Source organism: Vigna umbellata, chromosome 3, assembly GCF_029865625.1.
Source record: "Vigna umbellata cultivar VRB3 chromosome 3, Vumbellata_1.0, whole genome shotgun sequence".
Classification (NCBI taxonomy): Eukaryota; Viridiplantae; Streptophyta; class Magnoliopsida; order Fabales; family Fabaceae; genus Vigna; species Vigna umbellata.
In genome coordinates this window covers 18,585,085-18,611,115 of record NC_142167.1, presented here as the reverse complement: position 1 = coordinate 18,611,115, position 26,031 = coordinate 18,585,085, and the positions used below count along the sequence as shown (strand labels likewise).

The following is a 26,031-nucleotide window of genomic DNA, read 5'->3' as shown; positions in this document are numbered from 1 at the left end:
TTTATCTAATCATTGCGGCATCCCATTTTGTATTTGTATGGAAGTTTAGAAATGATAAAAAGAAACAAGATAGAAGCGTCCAAAGGTGAAGGAAAAGTGCCAGTGAAATATCAATGCTTCTTAGATACATACACTGCATACGGTCCATTGCAGTACTATTCAAAGCCAAATGCAATGCTAAGGTTGCCCAGTTACCCTATTGCTTTAAGGTTGCCCAGCCATTCATTCATGATCTATTGCTTTAAGGCCCTAATTATCGTTTTTATCATTGTAGACATTCTGAGGACAAGATGTAAAATTAAAATAACAAGGCCGTACATATCAAAGTTGTATAGGATGTTTTGAAATTTGAATAGTTAACAATGGCTACATATTTTAACATTGCACACCCTCCTTATCTCTTTTCCTGCATACAAAGAAGGTTATTTGCCCAACTAGGATGCCTTGTACTGCTCTCCACTATATATACTCCAGAAACAATCTGGATCCTACAAAGTAAAAAGCTCTAACACGCTACGACCAGCAAAACCGAAGTCAGGCCTCTGTCCATCAATAAACTATGTCACATCACATAGTTACAAAGGTTAAGGGCTTAACCCACAAGTGGAATTCAAATTTCTAAATTGCAATGGGTTAAAATCATCAAATTAAGTTCAAGATCCACACAGTCTTGGCTTATGTAACTAGACACCATTTCCAGGCATTCACATCATGATCCAAAACAGTGCACAAACTTCAGCTTAGCATAATCAGATGCCCTTCTGAGACAACTCTCTAACAGGAGGGGAATGAAAGCACAAATCCATTACCAGTGTTAAACCATATCAATCCAAGGGCACAGCTTTAAACCCCATTCCGGACCAAACATGTTACCCAAATTATACAACCAGCAGTAGCTAAAACTATTTTCAGAGCGGAGTTTAGAAAGAGCTACATTATCATTGGGCTAAACATTTATTAAGAAACATAATCGCACAACAATGTATTACAACGACAGGGAACAATTGCCCCATGTAATAAGCAATCAAAATTCCTTTGTTTTATCCATATTCCATCCTAATTATTGCTCTAAAAAATTTCTCATCCTATAGTTAAATAATCCATCCTCATCTCTAAAAAATGACGACACTCTATCTGTAAATTCAAAAATTGATCAATACCGTGAATATCCATCTAGGTGGTCTTGGGTACCTCCGCCGCTACGCTGACAGCGGCAGCTTCTTCAATAATCTTCTTATTCTTCTCAATAGCGGCGGCAACTTCTTTCGGCATATACTTCTCATCGTGCTTAGCGAGAACCTCCACGGCAGAAAAATAACACTCCAATCTCCTGGCCTTCTCGGACACGTTATTTGTCGACACCTCCTTCTTGATCTCCTCCGTGAACGGTTTCACGATCCCTTCCGCCACCACGGAATGCCCTTCCCTAAACAAATCCGGCAAGGAACCCTCGTACCGGACAACGATGTCAGTGATCAGATCGGTGATGACGAACTCCACCTCCGGCTTCGACGCCGGGTAAACCACGCTGCCTTCGAGAACCAAGCCTCCCAACCGGAACCGCGCCTTGGAGGGATTGGTCGCGTACTTTTCAAGCGCATCTGTGGGAGTGATGTAGAACACCAACTGGTCTTGAAAGTTGTTGAGCACGATCACCACGAACCCTGCGAGGCCGCTGAAAGTCAGGGCGTAGGCCCAGAGGCGCCGCGTCTGGAGCTGCCGGGCGCGCGCGCCGATGTCGACCGACTTCCGCGGGCGTGGCGCCGAGCGGCGCGCCGTGGAGAGGAGGCGTTGGGCGGAGAGGAGTGGCGACGAGGGTTGGAACGGAGGGCGGCGGAGGGAAGAGGGGAGGAGTGAAGCGGTGCGAAGGAGATGGGATCTGAATCGGAGTGCGAGTGACGAAGCCATTTGCCTTGGTAAAGTGAAAGGGAGTAACGAATGATTGTTGGGTTTAGGATTCTGAATTAGACTAAGCCGCCGCCATGGCTGAAGCTGAAACTCAACAACCCGACGTAACGGAGAAGTTTCTCGTACCCATTAAATGAAAAAATGAAAAAAGGAAAACAAATTTTGATATGACAAAAATCAATAAAATTCTCAACAATTTTTTTGATAAATATAGATTAAAATATAAAATTATAAGGTATGGTATATTAAACATTTATATAATATTTTAAAATATAAAATTATAAGCTGAAACATTTATATAATATTCTTGCTTCGTAGCTGCAGGCCAAGAAGACATGGGCCTAGAAGTATTTATAAGAAGATACAGTGCATTATGAGGTGATTCCATAAGAAATTAAGAAAAGTGAGTAATCTCTGAGGGAAGTGTAAGAGAAGGAAGAAAGAATTGGGATATTTTGAAGGGAGAGATAAAAAGTACTTTTCGTGGACCAATTACGCAATTCATCTCTTTCTTAATTTATTTGAGTTGCAGTTCCTTCCACTATTGGCAATCATGAATGTATAAATACTGCTCTCCCTCCATTTCAAATTTATCTTCCTTATTTACTATTACTGTCATCTTCATGGATTCTCAAGTCTTGCTCGGCGTTGCACTTTCATCTGTCGGTGGTTTCAGCACTTCCATCGGTACTTTCATTCATCATTCCATTATATATCTTTTCAATGCAACCCTCTATATTTCTACTTCATATTTAAACAGGTGCACTTTTCGTAATCCTTAGTAAAGCTCCAAGTTTGAAGGTGCTTGGACTGTTACAGGTGATTTTCTATCTCCTTCCAACTCCAAAACTACGTTTTATCTGTTTTCAGATTCCATGTCTTTTGAAAGACGAAGTTATTTAGATATATTTTGTGCTATTTTTTTTGGGTGTAAAATATCTATCTAAGTCGGGTTTTAAGAGAAGCTTCAAGATAAAATCTCATAAGTTTAGTGAGTTTTTCTTTCAAGACCTTGTTCTTTTGAGTGGATTTAAAGAAATGAATTTGAAAGAATTGGAGAGGATTTGAAAATAATTTTTTTTGTCGTTCTTTTGAGCGAATTTAAAAGTAATAAAAAATAAAATTTATAAAAATTAGTATAAAATTATATTGACGTAACCAATTAAAAAAATTATTTTCAAATTCATTCTCATTTAATTTTAAATTCATTAAAAAAACGAAAAAAAAAATTATCTAAAAATCCTCTCAAAATCCACTCAAAAACAGCCCTAAGTTTTCTATATGATATTCAACGTCATATTCAATATATATATATATATATATATATATAAAAGGGTAGAAAGATGCACGGAAAAACATAAAAATTAAGTGCAAAAATTAAGGACTTAGAAGGTAAAAAATCACGTGAATTGAGAAGAATTTGATGACTAAGACATTCCTGAAGATTTGAGAAGAATTATTGGGTATTGCAAAAGATAATGGATTATATTTTTTACATAATCCATTATCATTTTAATATTTATGTTTTTCATAATACAATAAATAATAAAATAAATAATAAATTAACATAAAAAATATTAAATTTTATTTTAATTATATTTTTAAAAACAAATTTATATTTTAAATTAGTTTTAGAAATAATTTTACAAATTACTTATAATATATTAATATAAATTTATTGTACTATATTAATAAAATCATTTACTATCTTTTTACTCACTTTTACTATTTTTTTATACGTAAAAAATCTAACATAAAATCATGTAATTTAATGTTTATGATTGTTTTTTATAAAATGTATGATTGAATTCTTTGATTTTTGCATGCTTAAGCATAATAACTAAAAGCATATCATTCCATGAAGGGTTTTGCTGCTGGTTTGATGCTGAGTATATCATTCTTTGATCTCACTCATAATGCCTTGAACTCACTCGGCTTCCTTAGAGGCAACCTTTGGGTATGCTGTTCTGTCATCTTCCATCATAATTCAATTAATCTACCATCTTCCTTCAAACTTTTTCTCACCATAAATTTTCACTTCTTTTTCTCTAGTTCTTTGCTGGTGTCATATTCTTTGCTGTTGTTGCCAAATTTATACCAGAACCGACACCTGCTCCTCCCTTTTCAAATGATAAGAGTACCAAGGTTTGAATGAACTTTTACCTGCTCAATCACTGCTCAATGGCATTGCAGATTCTGAGTTATTTTCCACAGATAAAAAGTACTAAAATGTGTAACACTCTTGAAAATAGAAATCTGGGAATGAAGGAAACAATGGCATTATGAAAAGGCGTCGCCGTCAAGTTTTACTCAGTGGTGTTATCACAGCCATAGGTACGGTTAATTGCATCAGCTCTTTCCAATAGAGAGTGGAGGAAATTTGAATTTTTCTTTTCATCATATAAGTTGATTTCTAACTTTTCATTTGGATTTTACCACACAGGTATAAGTCTACATAATTTTCCAGAAGGAATGGCAGTGTACCTTGGATCCATGAAGGTAACCTTTCTCTAAAAGACTTATATTCTAGTATCTAATATGATTGTTAATTCCACTTCATTTTTTATGATTTTCTTCTTTTAATAGGGAGTTCGTGTTGGTCTTAACCTTGCCCTGGCCATTGCACTGCACAACATCCCTGAGGTATGAATTTGTCTCCTGACTATATGCTGTAATTCATGAGTCTATCAATCGATATCAAAGAGATTCGAATCTAACTTATGTAAGGAATTAACAATCGTTTTCAATCTAAAATCTTAAAACAAAACAAAAATTATGAATCTTTATTCTTATATAGTTTTATGTCATTTTTTTCTATAAAATTTCATGCCATCTCTCTCAATGTTATAGTTTATTTTTGTAGTATCATTTGTGTTTCACATAAACAATTATTTATGACAATCTTCTGTTTTTCAGGGTGTTGCTGTTGCACTTCCCGTCTATTTTGCGACAGAAAGGTAAGAACCTTCGTGGATTCTATATACTCTATTGTATAAGTTTATTTTTTATTTCTAAGAGTATTAAATACAAATCAGATGCTTAAGAAGTTATATGTACATGATGTCATTGCGAAGTTGAAACAGTGTAATTCTTTCTTTTGATACACAACAATTATTGATCATAAAATCTCTGTTGTCTGTTATGTTTGTATTTCACTGGAAATTTGAATGATAAATTTCCTTGTTCATTTGTAAATGTGTCGTAGTAAATGGGAGGCATTCAAATTGGCATCACTTTCCGGCTTTGCTGAGCCACTGGGCGTTATAATTGTAGGTAAATGATCTGCTTTCTTTGCTTCGCATCATACAAATAATTTGGCATATTAACATTGGATCCCTTTCTCTCTCAATTCCAGAGAGAGATATTTTGTTTAATGGTTTCCATGCAAAGATATGTTTTTAACACTCTTGGAGTTAAAGATGTGTGTGAGTTAATAATTTTGAACTTAGTGCGATGATTTTTCTTCCTTCTCTGTAGCCTGTTTATTCCCTACCAGCCTAAATCCTGAGATTCTTGAAGGTATTCTTGGATCAGGTTAGCACAAACACAATTTCTAGAATTTGTTTGTGGGCACTTTTTTATTTATATTTTCTGATGGTTCTATTTTGATTAACAGTTGGTGGAGTTATGGCTTTTCTAACCCTTCACGAAATGATACCACTAGCTTTTGAGTATGCGGGACAAAAACAATCTGTTAAGGCCGTCTTTTGTGGGATGGCTTTCATGTCTGCAAGGTACTTGAAAAAACATCTGAAAGACATGCAACATTTAGTTTTTATTGTTACTTTGATGGTAACTGTTTTAATGCAAATTAAGGTGACAAAAGTAAGTGTAGATGATTGACATAGATGGTTAAAAAACTGGTAACAACAATTCTTACCTTTATCTGATTTTCAATTTCACAACACCACTTTTCTCATTTCATGGACAACATCCTCAGGAATATTCTCTAACAATCTAGCAGTTCTATCATATTATTAGCGTCCTGCATACTAGTTTTACTACAGTGCCCCCCGATTTTACCACATTTTATGTGAGCAAGAGTTGATAACATAGAGTATTGCTGGCTGTGCAGCTTGTATTTTCTACGTATGAGTTTACCAGAGGACATGTAACTGGGAACAATCTCTTTCTTTTCTGAATGAGATGCATTTCAGACTATCATTATGGGCTGTCTTCTTGCTGCTGTAATCAGGAAGATGCCTTCAGAGACGAACTCCAAAATTTCCAGTAACATTAATGTACAGCAGGAAGATATAGCAGTTGAACATGAAGCAGGTAGGAGCCATTCATCTGTAATGATGGTTCCCCTCAATACATATGTACAAACAAAAGCAACTTGCAATTAATGTTCTTCTGTTATCTTAACTGGTGTTCTTTATTTACTACTAGTTCTTGAACTTATACAACACACCATTCGTTGGACAAAAGTTTCATTTTCTGAAAAAAAATCGTTTCACAACTCACTTTGCTTCCTCTACTCTCACATGAATCTCTGTATCTTCACTACATTTCTATTTAGCAGCAAGAATATTATCCTACGATTATGACAGAAAAATTCACAATGTGATGCACCAAAGTTCGAATTCTTACCAAGAGAGATCAAAAAAGGAAAAAGCATTCTTATGTCATACAGAAAAAAAATATTATTTCTTCATCCAGACCCGAAATTAGTGGAGAACTTAAAATAAAAAGGGGATATATATTACTTACAGTATATATTTTACTTACAGTGAGCTAGATTTATAACTCTAAGGGAGTTTGACAAAACATGTTACAATTCAAAAACAGCATTTTAACAAAAAAAGTTGTGTTTGTTTGAGTGGATAATCCTGTGCACTCAGATTTACCAAGACCGAAATGAGTGATATCTAGTGTTCGTATGGACTGATTTGACAGTTATATCCAGGACGAATTTGCGAGATTAGCCAAACACATGCATCTGGCGCGCTGATTAGAAAGGATTTGAGAAATTTTTACACGTTTTGTTATAGAATTCCTGCATCTTTAAGATAACTTTTTGACTCACCATTCGTGGTGTTTGTGAATTGGACGTTAGCTTTTCTCTCTCTATGTTATCATTCACATGACCTAAAAATGTTAATATTATATATAATATTAATATTAATATTAATAATAATATATTATATGTATAATAATATTATTAATAACAATATTATATATATATATATATATATATAATAATAATAATAAATAATAACAGTAAAAATAATAATATATCAATTTTTATCATAAGACAAATTTTATATTTTAATTTACTAAAATATTTTTTTATCTATCGTATCTAATAAAAGGTTTAAAGAATAATTCTGATATATTATTTCAAAGAGTAGAGTACCATATATATACATTTAAGGATCCTATAATCCTTCATCTATTAAAGGAATGATAGGTGCACAAATCTGGACAAATTATAATAATATCTAAATTATAACTGACATAATATTTGATTGCCTAATATCCTTTAATAGAATATTTGGCATATCTTAACACCTCCACTCAAGTTGGTGCATGGATATCACACATTCCCAACTTGAATAGAGACTCATTAAACAATCTTTTTGATACTCCTTTGGTGAGAACATCAACCAACTGCAATTCTGATCTTACAAAAGAAAATGAAATTATTCCAGCTTGAAGCTTCTCTTTGATGAAATGTCTATCAATCTTCACATGCTTTGTTCTATCATGTTGCACAGGATTGTGAGCAATTGCTATAGCCGAAGTATTGTCACAGTACAAATTCATAGGTTCATTTTGTGTAAAGCCCAAATCTGATAGCACATTTTTAATCCACAAAAGTTCACATACACCTAGTGCCATGCCTCTGAATTCTGCTTCAGCACTAGATCTTGCTACTACAGGTTGTTTTTTACTCCTCCAAGTTACAAGATTCCCTCCTACAAAAGTAAAGTATCCAGAGGTAGATCTTCTATCATCTTTTGAACCTGCCCAATCTGCATCAGTGTATCCTTCTACCTTTAAGTTTTCATGATTTGAGAACAAAATTCCTTTTCCAGGAGCGGACTTCAAATATCTCAAAATCCTTTCAACAGCATCCATATGAAGCTTCCGTGGGTCATGCATAAATTGACTAACAACATTCACTGCATAAGTGATATCTGGACGTGTATGGCACAAATAAATTAATTTTCCTACCAGCCTTTGGTATCTTCCTCTGTCTATGCTTGCTGAATTTGAGCATTGAAAAAGTTTATGATTTTGTTCAATTGGTGTATCAGCTGGTTTACTCCCAAGCAGCCCAGTTTCTGATAGTAAATCAATAGTATATTTTCTTTGGCATAGAAAAATACCATGTTTTGATCTAGCTACTTCAATACCTGTGAGATGACACATATTTACTAATGGGATATTTAACTTTGGCTTGGAGGTCTGGTTCATATTTAACTGGAGGTTGACCACGGTTAGAACGAGGTGGAAGAATATATTGAACAGTAGTAGACTCAGTGTTTGGTGTGCTGGTGGTCTCACGCAGACAAGAATAAATTTCATGATCAATTTCATTGGTATTATCAGAGATAGTATCAGAAGGTACCTCTGAAGAGTCAAGTTGAACTTGTGGAGAAGATTGAGCCAATTGGTTATGATCAGAAGACACTGTATTATCCAGAAAAGAAGGGTCCATATTTAGGATTGGCTCATTTCCTGCAGAATGATCCTCACACAATAATTTATCTTCACAATCAAACATACCAACATCATGATTATGCACTTCACTTTCATTGCCTCCCTGAAGTGGAGAATCAACATAAAAAAATTCATGCTCATTAAATGTCACATCCATAGAAATATAAAATTTTCTTGATGGTGGATGGTAAGCACGATAACCTTTTTGAGTTGATCCATACCCAACAAAAACACATTTGATCGCTCGTTCTTCAAGCTTTGTACGTTGATGTGGGTGTAAGTGAACATATATAACACATCCAAAAATATGAGGTGGTAAATAAACTATGGGAGGAAGGATACAATGATCAGACAACACATCAAAAGGCCTTCGAAAGTTAAGCACACTAGAAGGAGTTCGATTAATTAAATAAACGGCAAAGCTCACAGCCTCACCCCATAAATGAGATGGTACATTACCATCTATCAAAAGTGATATTGTCACCTCTAATATATGTCTATTTTTCCTCTCAGCCACTCCATTTTGTTGTGGTGAATAAGGACATGTAGTTTGATGCAAGATGCCTTTAGAGTTCATGAACTCTATTAATTCAGTCTTAAAATATTCTCCTCCATTGTCTGATCGAATGACCTTAATGGATGTGTTAAATTGTGTAACAATCAAATGATAGAAGGAACGAACCACATCACACACATCACTTTTATATTTAAGCAAATATACCCAGGTTACCCGAGTACAATCATCAACAAAACTGATAAACCATTTTTTTCCATTATGTGTAGATTGCGGGGCAGGGCCCCAAACATCTGTGTGAATTAATGAAAAAGAAAAATTAGTTTTGTTATTGCTTAAAGGAAACACAACATGATGATTTTTTGCCAAAACCCAAGTCTCACAAAAAAAATCAGAAATATTGCATTTATGAAATAGTGATGGAAATAGTTTTTTTAAATAACCAAAAGAGGGATGTCCCAACCGTCTATGCCACAACCAAATTTCTTTTTTGTTTTTATCTTGTATGTGATCATTCGCAAGACAAGTCAATCCTTTCTTATGGTTTGATTGTGAGACATTTTCAAGATAATACAGTCATTCACTCTCTCTACCACTAGCAATCTTCTCCTTGAAATGGATGTTCTGAAAAAGACAATGGGTTGGGTAAAATAAGACAACACAAGAATGTGATTTGGTTAACTTGCTGACGGAGATAAGATTACAGTTTAATGTAAGAACAAATAAAACATCAGGAATCGATAAGGAGGGTGAGAGGGATATAGTACCTATACCTTCAATAGAAGATGAGACCCCATTGGCATTAATAATAACAGTTTTAGAACAATTAGAGGAAAAATTAGTAAATATATGAGGATCACAAGTCATATGATCAATAGCACCCGAATCAATTATCCAATTACTATCCTTAGTAACAACAGAAAGATTAAGGGCAGAGATAGATACACCTGACTTGGTCACAAATCTGACAGCAGTAGAAATATAACTCTTGGAAGCAGCGAAAGTTCCAGAATCATGTTTCTTCGATTGATTGTCATCGGAAGAAGCCATCAAAAATATTCAATGAAAAAAGGCACTGATTCCTATATCTTAGAGGATATCTGGCTCTTGATACCATAATAAAAGGTTTAAAGAATAATTCTGATATATTATTTGAAAGAGTAGAGTACCATATATATACATTTAAGGATCCTATAATCCTTCATCTATTAAAGGAATGACAGGTGCACAAATCTGCACAAATTATAATAATATCTAAATTATAACTAACATAATATTTGATTGCCTAATATTCTTTAATAGAATATTTGGCATATCTTAACAATATCAACTAAATCATTCACAAACTTTCTTTTCAAACTCACTCACTTTTATATTTAAATCCCTTCAAAGAAACACCATAAATTCATCCACTAAAATTCATCTAAATTTATCTACTGATAACTTTTTGGCAAGCATACCAAATCGTTCTAAGTAATACAGTGAATAATTAAAAGTATCGTTCTCCCAACGGACTTGTGCAACACATAACAATTCTTCCTTTTATAACTCAATTAGACATCAAAATGCACAAAACAACACAAGAAACTCTTTTTGGTATTTTATTAAACTGTGTGCAAGGAATTATATTTAGAAGAAACTTCGTTGGAATTGGGTTTCATGAATCATATAAATATAAAACTCTGTTCAATATTTCATTACTTCATTCAAACATTCACATCAAGGAATACTAGTCCTAATCTCTTAGCAACTAGTTCTAAATTAATATATTAAAATGATAATTCCTTAGTCAATTTAACATACAATTTGCATTAAGTCTCAGGTTAAAAATGATAAGTTAGTGAGTCTATCTTTAGATCCCAAATCACTTAAGTGTTCTATTTATGTTCAAAGTTACTTTCCAGTAATCAAAGACATTCAAATAATAAATTCAAAAAATAGCATATGAAAGAACAACGATATATTGAGCAGGAAAATTATATCACAGTTCATTACATCCAATTCCAACAAAATAAAAACTTAACTACTCCTAGACATATAGAACGTACACATTTGAAGCAATCTCTTGTAACAATGGTGTTTTGATTCCTTGAAGTAGTCTCCGGAAGTTCCTGATATGTTTTCGTTTCTTTGCTCTGTCCGGAACTTCTATCACAATTTGTTGTGAAAATTGGCTGACAGAATCTAAGCAATACATCCTTTCCTGTACAATATTTTAAATAACAATTTACTACCTATTACAACTTTTCAATGAGAAAAATATAAATAATTTCAAGATTGAGTTCATTTTTAATTTTAGAAACAACTCTTTTTCACACTTATCATCTACAAACTCTTCTTCAAATCCTTCTATGTAAAGGAGCACACTTTAAGAGAAAGGAAAACATTATGATAATTTTGTTTAGACAATTAAAACAATAATTAACCACAGAAATTACAGTTACCAGTATATTATACTGTATAATACTAACATTTTCTATTTTATTTTAAAACAATTAGTTAAGTTTTTCTTTTTTCTTAAACTCCATGTATATTCTTTGTAATTGTTAAATAAACATTCGCTTTCATCGTATTTTTAATAAATAACACTTCTATTTTCTATTTATAATAAAATTATACTTATTTTCTTTATACTTTTTTTTAATTTTATATAGTTTTTATAAATTTTATTTAACGTTTAGTTAATACGACATTTTAGATAAACAAGAAAAGCAAGTCTCAAAAGATAAGTTTTATAACAATTTAATTAGATGAATTCAGGTCTATATTTATTGTGGGGTGTGTGTACAAGGTAATCTTTAATGTCTTGGCTAATAGGATGAAGACAGTGCTGCCAAAATTAATAGATAATTCACAATCCACATTCATAAAAAGAGAATATTTAAATTAAAAAAAAAAAGAAAAAAGTCCTTACTCGTTGTTTATTTACTATATGACCTTTGTTAAATATAGTGAAAATTATATATGGGATTAATCTCCTGGTGTTAAATACACACATAGGGTTCTCTATTTATAATAGAAAAAATATGGGATAAGTCCAAGATACAAATAAAAAATAATAATAAACTAACTAAAAGATAAATATTAGTGAAAATTATATATGGGATTAATCTCCCTTGTGTTAAATGCACACATAGGGTTCTCTATTTATAATAGAAGAAATATGGGCTAAGCCCAAGATACAAATAAGAAATAATAATAAACTAACTAAAAGATAAAAGATAAACCCCCTCAAGCTGGTGCATACAAATGGTATGTTTGTTACTAATATAATCCAAAAAGACTAATAGAAGAAATATGGGCTAAGCCCAAAATAAAAATAAGAAATAATAACAAACTAACTAAAAGAAAAAAGATAAATATAAAATAAAGATAAAAGATAATATATCTAACACTCCCCCTCAAGCAACAAATCTGGGAGGTTGCTCCATGTAAATCTCTTCTTGCACATCATCGTTGAAGAATGCCACTAGTGGTAATTGTTGAAGAGCCACCATGGTTATAAATAAACTAACAAGAACCATCTTTTCCATGGGAAAAAAACATATATAGACGGATCAAACATAATATTGACAAAAAGAGAGGTCAGAAGAAACAACAGTGGAAGGAGCCATGGATGAATAAGAGAGAGAAACCATAAAAAATCCAAAATTCTCCAATCAAGACACCTGAAAAATGAAAAAGAGCAACATCGATGCTCTAAACAACTACTAAACATGCCACAATGCACAACGAAAAAGGGAACGAATCCATAACTTTAAAAGGAACTCTGATGAAGGGAGAAAATCCATAACTTTAAAAGGAACTCCAATGAAGGGAGCAAATCCATAACTTTAAAAAGAACTCCGATGATGAAGGGAGCAAATCCATAACTTTAAAAGGAACTCCGATGAAGGGAGCAAATCCATAACTTTAAAAAGAACTCCGATGATGAAGGGAGCAAATCCATAACTTTAAAAGGAACTCCGATGAAGGGAGCAAATCCATAACTTTAAAAAGAACTCCGATGAAGGGAGCAAATCCATAACTTTAAAAGGAACTCCGATCAAGGGAGCAAATCCATAACTTTAAAAAGAACTCCGATAGTGATAGCGGTAGACGATGAATCTTATGAAATTTTTAAGGGTTGCCGGCGGCCATGACGGTTGGTCGGCCGATCGCCGACAGACAGCAAAGACCATCGAAAGATATCAGAAAACCTGCTCTGATACCATGTTAAATATAGTAAAAATTATATATGGAATTAATCTCCCTTGTGTTAAATACACACATAGAATTCTCTGTCTATTTATAATAAAAGAAATATAGGCTAAGCCAAAAATATAAATAAAAAATAATAATAACCTAACTAAAAGATAAAGATATAATATATCTAACTACCTTAGCTAACTTTTTTTTATGAAAAAACAATATTTATGGAAACTGCTGTTTCTTGATTGAGAAAAGTTGTTCATTCTGTGGTGGGTTACAAATTTTATCAAGATAAAAGACACAGGTTCAACTTTAACAGCAAACACTTTTTGAACTGTGTGATATGAGTGTCATCATTGCATGAAACTGTGTTTTGAAAAATCTACCAAACAAAGTATATTTCTTTTCGCACGTGTGTGGCGAACTAATACTCCATAGGCATTGCTTTATTTGTATTATTATAAGGGTTTTTTAATGGATTAAGAAACAACGCTATATATTCTTTTATACTATTTCAATAATTTATATAAATCGTTAAAGGAAAAAAATAAATAATTTCATTGTATAAAAAGCATCGAAAACATTATTTTTTATTTAAGAAAAAATATCAGGTATGAAGAGTGTGGAATGTAGTTCATTATTTGATTCTGCGCAGATCCATTGAAATTGAAGAAAAGTTAGAAAAAAAAGAAAAAAGAAAAAAACTGTTATATATTAAAGTCTACAATGTTCCATCACATCTCTGGTTGACAGGTTGGGGATGTTGTGACAGATTGACGTTACACTGGATTCCATTGATACCAAGCAAAGAATCACATAATTAGCCATCGTTTTCATCACCTGTTTTACTGTTACGTTAAATCTACAACTATAGTGCAGCTATAAAAAGAAACCCTGTTAACAGTCATACACTACTACCATTATTTAACATCTTCAACTCCATGGGAAAACCTTCAAACACACTTTACCCCAAACAAAACAAAATATATATAAATAAACAAAAAAAAGCAGAACAAGTGGGGACAATGAACGTGGAATCCCGATTTTGTTGGCTCAGGGGAATGGACTCGAGAGAGTGTATGATTCAAACTCTGCATCTCTGCTACTTTGAAATGACATTTCAAGCTCTTCTCTTTCTCTTTCTCTTTCTCTTTCTCTGTCGATTCACGCATTCTTCCCAAACCTCCATTTTAGATACCTTCTGCTACCAATCTTATTATCATTACATTAATCAACTTTTTTAATGCTGCTGTGTGATTAAAAACCCTTCGCTTCAAAAGCTAATCATTTTCGTATAGAAATCATTACGGTCAGTCTAAACATAGTATTTCATCTGTCCATCATGAAGGACACAACAAAAGTGGGATAGCAGCATCATGCGACTCATAAGGCTGAACCATGACAGCTTCTAAAGCTTCCCCGAACCTACATTGCTCTTCCAACATATTATTATATTAATTCTCACCTCTCACTAATTTCAGCTGTTTTTGGTTTCTATTTCTATAAATCAAATCTCTCTCGTGTACATATATTATTACATGAGCTGTTCGTGTTCGTGTACCGTTGCATGCACTTAGGTTTAAAACTATATATTCACCGTAACGTGGATATATAAGAAGTTTTATGAGTTTGATAGGAGTCTCTCAGCAATTTGCATCGTAACTTCATGCTATTAGAAGCTGTTTATTCTTTTATACATTTTTTTTCTATTAATTTATTGAAAATATTAAATGTCAAACTAATTCATCATAAAACATATGAATCCAAAAATACATCATTTCTAATTAAAAACTTCAAGACAAGTTGTTTTCTTCTTTCTATATTATTCAACTTTCTTATTTTTACTTGATTCTTTAAATATATACAAAAATTTTCTCCATTAGAAACTAAACAAAAAGGAATCTAATCATGCATTTCTTTATTAATTAAACCCTTCACCTCTTATTTCTTTCTCTCGTTCTATCTTTAGGTATCATTTAGAATAGGTTATCCCTATCGTTTTCAAAATACGTTTCAAGTTTACTTTTTCATCCATCATCTTCTTTTCTTTTTTTATTTAACTTCTTTCCTTTTTATATATATTTCACATATGTCGTTTTTCTTTTATCTTCTATCACATACACACCTTCTTGGAGTGTGCATTTACCTATCTCTCGCGAAGACAGGTTTGAAAGTTATACCTATCTAATTAAGGTTAATTGGAAAGGAACGACAAGATTAGGACATATGTGTTGGAACTTGGAAAAATCTCCTCGTACGCCTGTCTTAAAGGAACATTCTGTCTGGTATTAGTTACACCAATGACGTACGATCCTCGCAGATCATGGATATTGAATAATGTAATACAAATTACTTCTCGTTTATGTTTACAGAGAGATAGAAATTTAAACCAAAACAAAAAATGACACGACAGGAGCATTTGTTACAGTCTGATATGAAATACCAAGACGCAATGAGAAAATTAATAAAGGTGATGAGATATGAGAAACCAGCAATAGTTACATAGATTGACATCATATAAACTGCGCACTGGAAAAGCTGCATTAATTTTCTTGTTCAATTTCAGAACCTGCTTGATCATCATCTTGGTCAAGGTTCATGCAGTCATTTCCATGAGCCGTGTGTCCATATCCAAATGCCTTGATATGATCTTTGAGGGACCTTTTGTGCTTGAAATCAGAGCCACAAGAGCAATACCAGCGTTTCCCACAGTTCTTCTCATGAGTTCTCCAATCACCCCTCACAGCAAAGGTTTTGCAACATTTTCTGCACACGAAAGGCTTTGTCCCATGCTTTCTCTTGTAATGTGTTTGAAGGGTTCTGAAGTCTTTGAGTGGTTTTGCTCTCGGATGGTCGATGTTGTTCTTGCATCCTGGAGCACAGCAATAGCAAGGGAGCCTTAGCATAGCTGTTGGTTGTGTTCCCCTTAGAGACTCTGGTCCCTTTCTATATTGAGATCCATGCCCCCACATATGCATCTGAAAATTCCTCCACCAATATTATTATGATGTAATAATAACACCAAATAGTCAATACTTGGAAAGGAAACGAAGAAAAATAAACTATAAAAGACAAACCTGAAACTAGGTCTTTAATTTGTTGCATGTTGTTATGAAAAAATTTAGAATTTGAATTTGAATTACTTTACCATATGTCGGCCAGGTCTTTCAGTAGGAATTTGATGGAGAAAGGAGGATTGTACAATTATATAAAATAAATAAATATAATGCTCATTTTTCAGAAAACATTAAATTTGGAATATTTATCAAAGAAGAAAATTTTGTACTATCTTCTCTCTCTTTACAAATCTTAACACCGAAACGTGCTAACTAGGAACTGCTTCCTTTTAACAAGTTTTAGAGCTTGTTCATCAACAACGCTCTGTGTGATTAAAGAAATAGGTGCCAGTGTAGGGCATCCTGTTAAAGAAAAAGTTCAGGAGCCCAGCAAGAGAATATTTGTACAGTTAAATATATTTATATTCATTTTTATGTAACTCAATTGATGTCGTTTCAATTTATGTCTCCCTTGTCGGTGTGTTTATGTTTTTTGGTATAAACTAATTACACTTATAATTAACTTATGGAGAGAGAGAAAAACCTTGTAGATGCAAAAAGGAATATCATTAACCATATATTTGGATACTGATCTTCACAGAAGAAGTGAGAGATCTCATTTTTATCTTAGCAGAAAAAGGGTGATAGATCGAGTAGTTTGAAGCTCAAATAAAAGGAAAAGAAACGTAACAGGCTAACCAGGAAAACCCTAAATTATAATGCACACTGCGGATAAAATCTTCCTCCTTTGAGGAATATTTCAGGTGAAAACTTGAAGTGATACTATAGATAGAACTGAGAAGAATTGATTTTCTTTGGGACAACTTTTCTGAAAACGGGATCTGTGAAAGTAGGGGTATAGGAGAGTAAGAAAAACAGGAAAAAGCTGGGAAAAGGAAAGATATTCTCTTTCTTTCTATAATTCTATTCACAGTTAATTATCGTATATCTTGAATATTTTATTATTCTCCTCTATCGAGGGAATTGATCATCAAAATGACCAAAGGTGACAAACCTGCATGTTGTTGTATCTGTTGAACGTCTTGAAACAAAGAGGGCATGCGAACTGTGTTGGACCAATCAGAATCTGAGCAGAAGTAGGGATCCAATATTGTCCTCTGTTAATTCTATCTGACGGTAACCCCGAAGCATCAGTGGTTTTTTCTCCTTTGTCTGAAACCTCTGCTGAGTATAGGCTTGAAGCTAAATCAGCAGATGCAGCAGTGCTTGGAAGCCCTAAGTGTAAAGCCACAGTGACAGCATCCTCTTCGTCTAAGCACTTGGATGATGATGATGTACTCAGCTCTTTCTTTTTCTTGTCTACTTCCATGGCACTGAATGAAGATTCAAGACATTCTTCTTCTTCTTCATCATCGTCTTGTTGTTGTTGTTGATGTCTTAGATGAAGGAAAGGAAGGAGTTTTGTTTGATGAGGAGGAGGAGAAGTGTAGGTATGATAATTGGAAGGAAAATAGAATGATGGATTGATGGGAGGAGGAGATGAAGAAGGAGAAGAGAGAAGACATGGTGAATTGAGGTCCAAGCAAAAGTTAAGGTCATTGGATCTGTAGGAATTGGTCATGATGAGGGGGTGAAAAGAAAAAGGTGTATGATCAGCTATAGAAAGGGTTGTGATATTAATTATACCCAACTGAGTGCACAGAATAAAGGGAAAGGGTAGTGGAGTGAGGGTTGAGATGTGCAGAAGATAGTTTCAGTTTTTAACAAGCAAAATAGCTACAATGAAAGAGTTAGGTGAAGGGTTAAAGGATGTGAACAAATTAATTCAATGTTGGTAAAGCAAGACCAATAAAGTTGAGGGAGACAAGAAATCACTTGGAAAAAAGTTCAACAGATTCAATATAAAATTTGGTTTATTAAAAATATGCACTTGTCATTTAGCTTTTCATAATCATGCTTCGTTTTAATATTTCAAATTAACATTCACTAACATTCATTTACCAAAATATATATATATATATATATATATATATATATATATATATATATATATATATATGGGGTTTGCTAATGCGCGTACGCCTGTTTTTCAGTTGGTACATTTTAGCAATGTGTACCGGGTTTTAGTAGACAAAAATATCCTTATATATCATGGATTCTAAGTTTTAAGGTTAAGGGTATTTTAATAATTTTCATTCTCAAAACTAAAAAAGGAAAAAAAGAAATCCCCCCAAATCCTTACTCACCTCTCTCATTCCTCTCAACTCTTTCTCTTTCCTCTTTCTCACTCCAATCTTTTCTCTGTCATCCCTACTGTAACCCCAATTGAAAAAATCAGAAACACTTGCTGTTAAACAATCTTACAAAAAAATGATTTTATAATGAGTTTTCATCTTATAATTTTTGTCTTATCTAATTTTATCCAATTTTCACAAGCATAAAGGAATTGATAATTGACCTGGAAAAAAAATCAGAAATACTCGCTGTTAAACAATTTCTTACAAAAAATGATTTTATAATGAGTTTTTATTTTATAATTTTTGTCTAATCTAATTTTATCTAATTTTCACAAGCATAATGACATCCGAAAGAATTGGTAATTGGCCTGGAGGGTTTTTTAGAGATGATGATTCAACAAATACAGATGATGAAATTAGAGAGGTTAGTGAAGATGGTGAAATTGAAGAGATCTTGAATGAACCTTTGCCTTGAAGGTGAATATGTCAATGACTTAACTCTTTACAAAGGAAAATTTTTTAAAGGCATGTGTTTCTGATTTTTTTCAATTGGGACTACAGTAGAGATGACAAAGAAAAGGTTGGAGTGAGAGAGATGAAAGAGAAAGGATTGAGAGGAATGAGAGAGGTGAGTAAGGGTTTGGGGGGTTTCTTCTTTTTTTTTTTTAAGTTTTGAGAATGAAAATTATTAAAATACCCTTAACCTTAAAACTTGGAATCCATAATATATAAGGATATTTTTGTCTACTAAAATCCGGTACACATTGCTAAAATGTACCAACTGAAAAATAGACGTACGCGCGTTAGCAAACCCATATATATATATATATATATATATATATATATATATATATATATATATATATATATATATATTGAGTTTATAACAGAGGTTTATTAAAGAAATATAAATACTAATAAAATCAGAGTTTAATCACATAAAAAAATTAATTTTATTTTTTATTCAAAATATTAAGACAATAAATTAATGAATTTTTCACTTTATATAATATTTTTATTTTTATTTTTATTTAACATGAAACTTAGAATCATATTTGAATTTCAATAATTCAATGATAGATCACAGTCAACTTTCATGCTCTGTACTTTGTTACACTACTTGAAAGTAACTATGGTTTTAAAATTATCTAAGAGAATTACTATGAAAAAGTATTATGTTATGTTAATAATTAAATAAGAAGTTTGAGAATGTAACCGTGTGTATGATATTAAGCAATTGAAAGAAGTGCTGGTAATTAGTATTTCCGAGGAAAACATAGTTTGTTTGTTTGACATCATCGGAAAAAAAAAAATACTTTAATGGATTTGAATAGAAGCATTTGCTTTGGCTTGCACGCTGTGGTCGACTTGGGTCCTCAAAGCACACAGGTTTTGTCTGTCTCCAATACTCTTGCATGCAATTGTTCACTGTTCCATCAACCATGTCTTCCTCGTTCACAACACTAAAGCAAGCTTTTTCGAATTAGTATTACTATATTAAAAATGGCCAAAAATGTTTGTTCTTTCGTTTTTCTGAACTTATGTATTTATATAGGTACGTTGAATTTATTTTGTATAATTATATTTGTATTTTCATGTGGCATAAAGATATAAATAATATAAACATTATTTTATAAATCGATTTAAAATTTATTTTTTATTATAGTATTTAATTTAAACTTTTTTAAGTTATAAATTATATTATGTCATTTTTATTAAATTGTTATTGAATCACCAATTAATATCTAATTTTACATTCAAAATATATATACATTATTATAAAGAAAATGTGTTAAAGATTTTGACTAAAGATAAAAATAAAATTATAGTATACAAATATAAATTTTATTTTACAAGTGATTTTTATAAAATCATATTAAATTTCTATTTCTTGAAGCTTCAAAGCAATAATTTATAAGTGATAGATACTGGGTTTCATTTGTATGCATAAAGAAGAATATTATGTGGGAAGAGACACTTGTAGATATTGTTACAGTAGTTTGGGTTAGAATTTTATTTTTGTGCAACAAAAGACATCAATGGTTGCCACGTTATTAGTGATAATTCAATTTTAATCCTAATCAAACATTGAAAGCATATAGCATTATATATTATTATTTTCTAAAATAGCACCGGTATCTCAAATGACATATTCCTATTTCTAGATTACCTAATTTTTTACCCTGAAATTTATTTATTTTATATTCAAAATTTGAAACATAAAGCTTTAAATTGTAAAATACCCTTACAAAAATATATATTACTACTCTAAAAGGAAATATAGACTATGGTCATCGTCTCGAGGGAAGGCCCAAGGGTGCAGTATTCTGGGCTTCAAGTATCAGCCCATTAAACAACTATAGGTATATTGGGTTAAGGCTGCGAAGGTTGCTCCCTCCACCACCATTGATACTCCCTGCACCTCCCCATAAAATTTTTAATGATAAAATGATCCTTTAAATTTTTACTTTTTACTTTAACCTTAATACTCTAAATAATTCTTCACTCTCCCCTCATTCAGCCGCACCCCCCTCTCTGTCTACTCTCTTCTCACATCCGTGCTCTCATTCTCTTCTCTCTTTTGGCGGTGAGATCCGTTTTTCTCACCGTTTCTTCTCATCATCCAGATCTGGTTGGTGCCGTCCATATCCGTTGGAGATTCGTTGGTGGTGTGGGTGTTCGTGTTGTGGTGGTGTGGCGGTGGTGGTACGCCGATGGTGCGGTGATCATTCGTGGGTGGAGAAAGTTGCTGGTGGAGGTTAGTTTTGTTTAGATATTTTGAATTGAATGTGAATGTGTGTTGTATGTTTGGTTTGCTGGATTGTTTTGATCGTGGATGGGTGTTGTGTGTGCGTTTAGTGTTCACTGTGTTGTGCTGTGTATGTGAAGAAGATGACCGGAGCGCCAGAACGGATGTCGCATATCCGTTTGACACTGAAACGAATGTCGCATATCCGTTTGGCACTGAAACGGATGTCACATATCCGTGGACGGATGTCGCACATCCGTTTGAAGGCGAAACAGATGTGGACCATCCGTCGTGCTTGTGGGCGGTTTTTCTTTCATTTTTTTAATTTATTTAGTATTTAAATATTTTATTTATAAAATATTACGTAAATGTTGTTTATTTTATTTAATGAAATTATTATTATAAATTTAATTAAATTAATTTTAGTTTAATTGAATTGATTATTTAAATATGGTTTTATTTAAGTTTGTTTTTAGTTTTTAGTTTATTAGTTTATTAGATTTTAAAATAATTTATACAGTATTTAAAATGTAAAATTTAATTATAATATGTTTACGAAATTATATGTAAATTAATTTTATTTTATTTAATGAAATAATGATTTATAATTTAATGAAATCATTATTAATTTAAATAAAATATTTTTTATCAGAAATGGTAAGAACACGCGGTGTATCTTATACTTCTCGTGGAGAGAGTTCTTGAGAGGAGAGTTCTGCACAAGGCGAAGCTAGGAGACGACCTACAACTTCGGCTCGAAGAAGGCGTGGAGCTCCTATTCATGATGACCCTATTGCTGAGGATCGAGCGACTGAGGAGGAGGCATATCAGGCCTATGAGGATGATGTTCAGGAGGAGGCCTATGAGGGTGATGTTCAGGAGGAGGCATTTGAAGCCCCTGACCACGATGATGATGAGGAAGAGCATGCGGATGTTGGTGCCATAGAAGAGGATATCGGTGATTTCCTGGAGGTCCACGTGATGCTTCATTGCTTATGGTATTTCGCAAGGCCGGGTGAGTGCAGAACTTAAATTTGAATTATTAATTTGTTTTCGAATACAAATTATATTAAATATTGTTTTGTAGGATCGAGGGGACATGCTGAAGTTGATCTCGCACGATAAAAAAGTGAATAAGTTAGGATCGTGCGCCGAGGGAATTCAACACATTGTGTTGAATTCCTCTTTGATGCCTCTCATAGAGATTTGGTATGATTATGTTGATAAGGGCTTCTTGCTTGGTTTCATAGAGAGATGACATTTTGAGACGAGTAGTTTCCATCTCCCTGTAGGGGAGATGTCGATCACTCTTGACGATGTGTCGATGGTGACGATCCATCGACGGATATCAACATCCGTTGAAGGGAGAACGGATGTTGACATCCGTAACTCCTTCAGCGGATGTTGATATCCGTCGACGGATCATCACATCCGTTGAAGGATTAACATAACTCTTTTCACGTACCTGAGACGAAGCTCCCTCTGCTGCTCCGATAACCACCACCACAAACCCGAGCTCTCACCATCGAGGTTCCTTGCACCACTTGCAACATTCCACCAGCACAGCCCACCACCACACCGACTCACACCACCATCACAATCTCACACGACGCACAGACTCACACCACCACCACAATCTTGCCAAGAAGAAGAAGAAACGAATAAATGATTTTTGTGTGAAAGTTTGTGGTGTGGGGGTGCATTCTTATAGATGGGATCAGTAATTAATGAAATAGGTTAATATTGGTGAAAATTTACTCCGAAACAAATTTGTCACGAAGAGGTGTAGGGAGTATTTAGTGGCGGTGGAGGGAACTCTCTAATGCTGGTGGTGCTTAGAGCTTATTGGGTTCAGATTTTACTTACAATCTTTATATATATATATAGGCTGGTGGTACTTACAGGAATGCAATATCTTGAGCCTTAGAATATAAAAAGTTAAATGATTTTACTAATTTCACTAATTAGCAATCTCGACTTTCATACCCACAATAATTAGTCAAATTGTTCTTTTAACAAATACAATTATTTCAGACACTTTTAGTTCTTGAAATATTTTCTGTTTATTTCTAGTCATCGTCAATGATTATTCTAGTTTGATAGTGACGTGTCATTTGTCGTGTTACATTGGAGTATGCGACATGTAGTATTAAAGAACACAACGTGTCATTAGTATTGTTAGCATCAAATTACACATGCGCACACTAATATTTTTTTTTTAACCTTAATCTTCTTTATAGGTGAAAACTACACAGTACCGAAAAGCTCATTAATGGTAATTTGGTTTTTAAGTGAATTTAAATATTAGGTTAGCATGTGATAGGGTGATGGAAGAATTATCTATTTTAAAGTTTGAAATTTAGTTATAATTTTTTTTGAAAAATAAAAAAACAAAATATAATATGTAAATATTTTGTGTATAAAGTATAATTATTGTAAATATAATGATACCTTTTTCTTTCCTCACTTCACTTGCACGCCGGCTTTTTGTATCATTCGCTTCTCAATTATGATGTGCGTGTTTCTCAGCGTGATTCCCTCACATGCTGCTCATTTTCCACTTCTTCATTCTCACAATTATTAATCCTAATAACTAATATAAAAATACTTTTAAATTCTAACTGGAATATTTTTAAATTTTAATTCAGCTTTATTTTTATTTTTTTCTCTTTTTCAACCATGTTCCATTCTTAAATCTTAATATATCTTCTTAATTTTCTTCAGTTCATATTACTATTTGCAAAATTGATTTTTAATATCATAAGAGTCACCTGACAACCCAGAGATAAAATAATCATTAAAATAAAGTAATTTTTATATTTATAAAAGAAAAAAAAATTAAAGGGTAAACTTTTGTAAAGACTTTTAAGGTATCAAAATAACTGCTACTTGTTGTTCTGGTCAGGTTATGTTTGACAACAATTCAATTAGTTTTTTTATATTCTTATTAATTAAAACCTTTTGTTTAGTGTAGAAAAATATTTAAAAAAAACAGTATTATTTATTCTTTCAAGTAACTGTATAGTTTCTAGTTTTTATTTTTTATATTTATTTACGTTTTTGTAATAATATTTATTATTATTTTATCTTTTGAAATATATTGCTTTTTATTATATTTAATAAATTTTAATAACGAAGATATAATATTAATTCAAGAGATTTTATTTTTAAATTTACTGAAAATATTTTAAAGATATTGTGTAAAATCAATAATACAATATACAATGTAAAAATGCATTTTTGAAAATAAAAATTAGAAGACTTTAAATTAATTAAAATGAATAAGTTGTAAATATTTCAAAATATATTTCATTAATTAATTTAACTAATTAAATTAAATCGAATTCTAAATAAAGAGAAATAAAACTAAATTTAATATAAAAATACTATTTAAACGTAGCCACTTATATTTTTTATTTTCCATTATTTAAAATTTATCTGTTATTTCAACATAAATACTTATTAAATACATATAATTTAATAAAGTAGTTTAAAAATTATCAAGCTATCAATTTATAATTCAATAAGTTAAATAAAAAAATTTCAAATATTGAATAAGATTTAATGTTTTACCTCTACCTACTTATTTAACTTTTTTTATATAAATATAATTTGTTTACATTTTTAAAATATAATTTTTATCATGAATTTTTTTGTGATTTAAAATGTTGTATATTATTTTATTTTTTCTTTTTAATAAATTTTTATATAATAATAAATGATTGATAGATTTTAAGATGTCAAATGGACTATAATTTGTGGATTAATCTATTCATGAACGGGTTGGGTTGAAATTTTCCCTCCGTTAACCTGTTTTGATCTAACATACCAAAGAGACGGATTAACCCGCCGTTAACTTGTAAGCTCTTTTTGTTTTTTCATTTTTTACTTTTAAATTAAAAAAATAATTAAATTTTATATATATTTTTTAAAGATGCAAATATACATATTATTATAATTTAAATTAATGCTTACAAGTTAAATTTCAATTATTATTTTTAATAGAATAATTTAATATGTAATTATAATAATTATTTTAATTTAATTATTAATTTTAATAGAATAATTTAACATGTAATTATAATAATTATTTTAATTTATCTAATTAAAAATATTAATTAATCTGTTAAAAGCTTAAAAGTTTTTATATAATTAAAAATATTTTAAATATTTATATATATATATATATATATATATATATATATATATATATATAAACAAAATTAACAAAATTAAAAAATTAAGAGATTAAAAACAAGTGACAGCCGTCTTGTGACCGGCGGGAACCACACAAATATTTGTAAAAAAAAAATTCAATATAAAATATGTTTTTAAAAAATTTCTTCATATTTTCGTGCCAAAAATATTTAGGTTCTTTTAAATATTTGATAATAATAATAATGTTAGAAAGAAAGTTTACATAAATAACTGTCTTACCATAGTATTAGTTATATATTTGAATGAAATTATATTTATTAAATTCAATGTTAAAATTGTTATATTCACGCTAATTTTGTCAACAGTGTTAAAACCTAAAAAATACATTTGACTTTTAGATAAAAAAAAATTGTTGAAAAACATATTTACTATGTTAAAAATTGTATTAAAAAATACATTTTATCCTGAAAATGATGTTTTATAAGGCTTTTATGTTTTCAACTAAAGTCCCTGTTTGAAATGGTACCTAGTTAAGAAATGGTGATGTAGTTTTATTTTAACATTACTCAGAGAGGGTAAAGAAACCTG

The 26,031-nt window shown here is 31.7% G+C and overlaps 3 protein-coding genes across 3 annotated transcripts; 1 reads left to right on the top strand and 2 right to left on the bottom strand.

Annotated features, from left to right (window-relative positions):
- Window positions 1-931: 931 nt before the first annotated feature.
- Window positions 932-2,048, bottom strand: G1 (transmembrane protein G1P-related 1). The gene has a single exon (XM_047306531.2). It carries the CDS (start codon window positions 1,906-1,908, stop codon window positions 1,174-1,176), a length of 735 nt encoding a protein of 244 aa, XP_047162487.2. The 5' UTR covers window positions 1,909-2,048; the 3' UTR covers window positions 932-1,173.
- Window positions 2,049-2,335: 287 nt separating this feature from the next.
- On the top strand, window positions 2,336-6,374 carry LOC124832340 (zinc transporter ZTP29-like). The gene is made up of 12 exons (XM_047306525.2): window positions 2,336-2,595; window positions 2,669-2,727; window positions 3,773-3,865; window positions 3,961-4,053; window positions 4,161-4,242; window positions 4,352-4,407; window positions 4,495-4,551; window positions 4,825-4,865; window positions 5,114-5,181; window positions 5,386-5,442; window positions 5,525-5,642; window positions 5,984-6,374. The coding sequence occupies exons 1-12, from the start codon at window positions 2,466-2,468 to the stop codon at window positions 6,021-6,023; spliced, it is 894 nt and encodes a 297-aa protein (XP_047162481.2). The 5' UTR covers window positions 2,336-2,465; the 3' UTR covers window positions 6,024-6,374.
- Window positions 6,375-15,528: 9,154 nt separating this feature from the next.
- LOC124832315 (zinc finger protein WIP5-like) lies at window positions 15,529-18,023 on the bottom strand. Its single transcript, XM_047306495.2, has 2 exons — window positions 17,354-18,023; window positions 15,529-16,260 (listed from the first exon to the last, which is right to left on the bottom strand). Exons 1-2 carry the CDS (start codon window positions 17,918-17,920, stop codon window positions 15,826-15,828), a joined length of 1,002 nt encoding a protein of 333 aa, XP_047162451.2. The 5' UTR covers window positions 17,921-18,023; the 3' UTR covers window positions 15,529-15,825.
- Window positions 18,024-26,031: the final 8,008 nt, after the last annotated feature.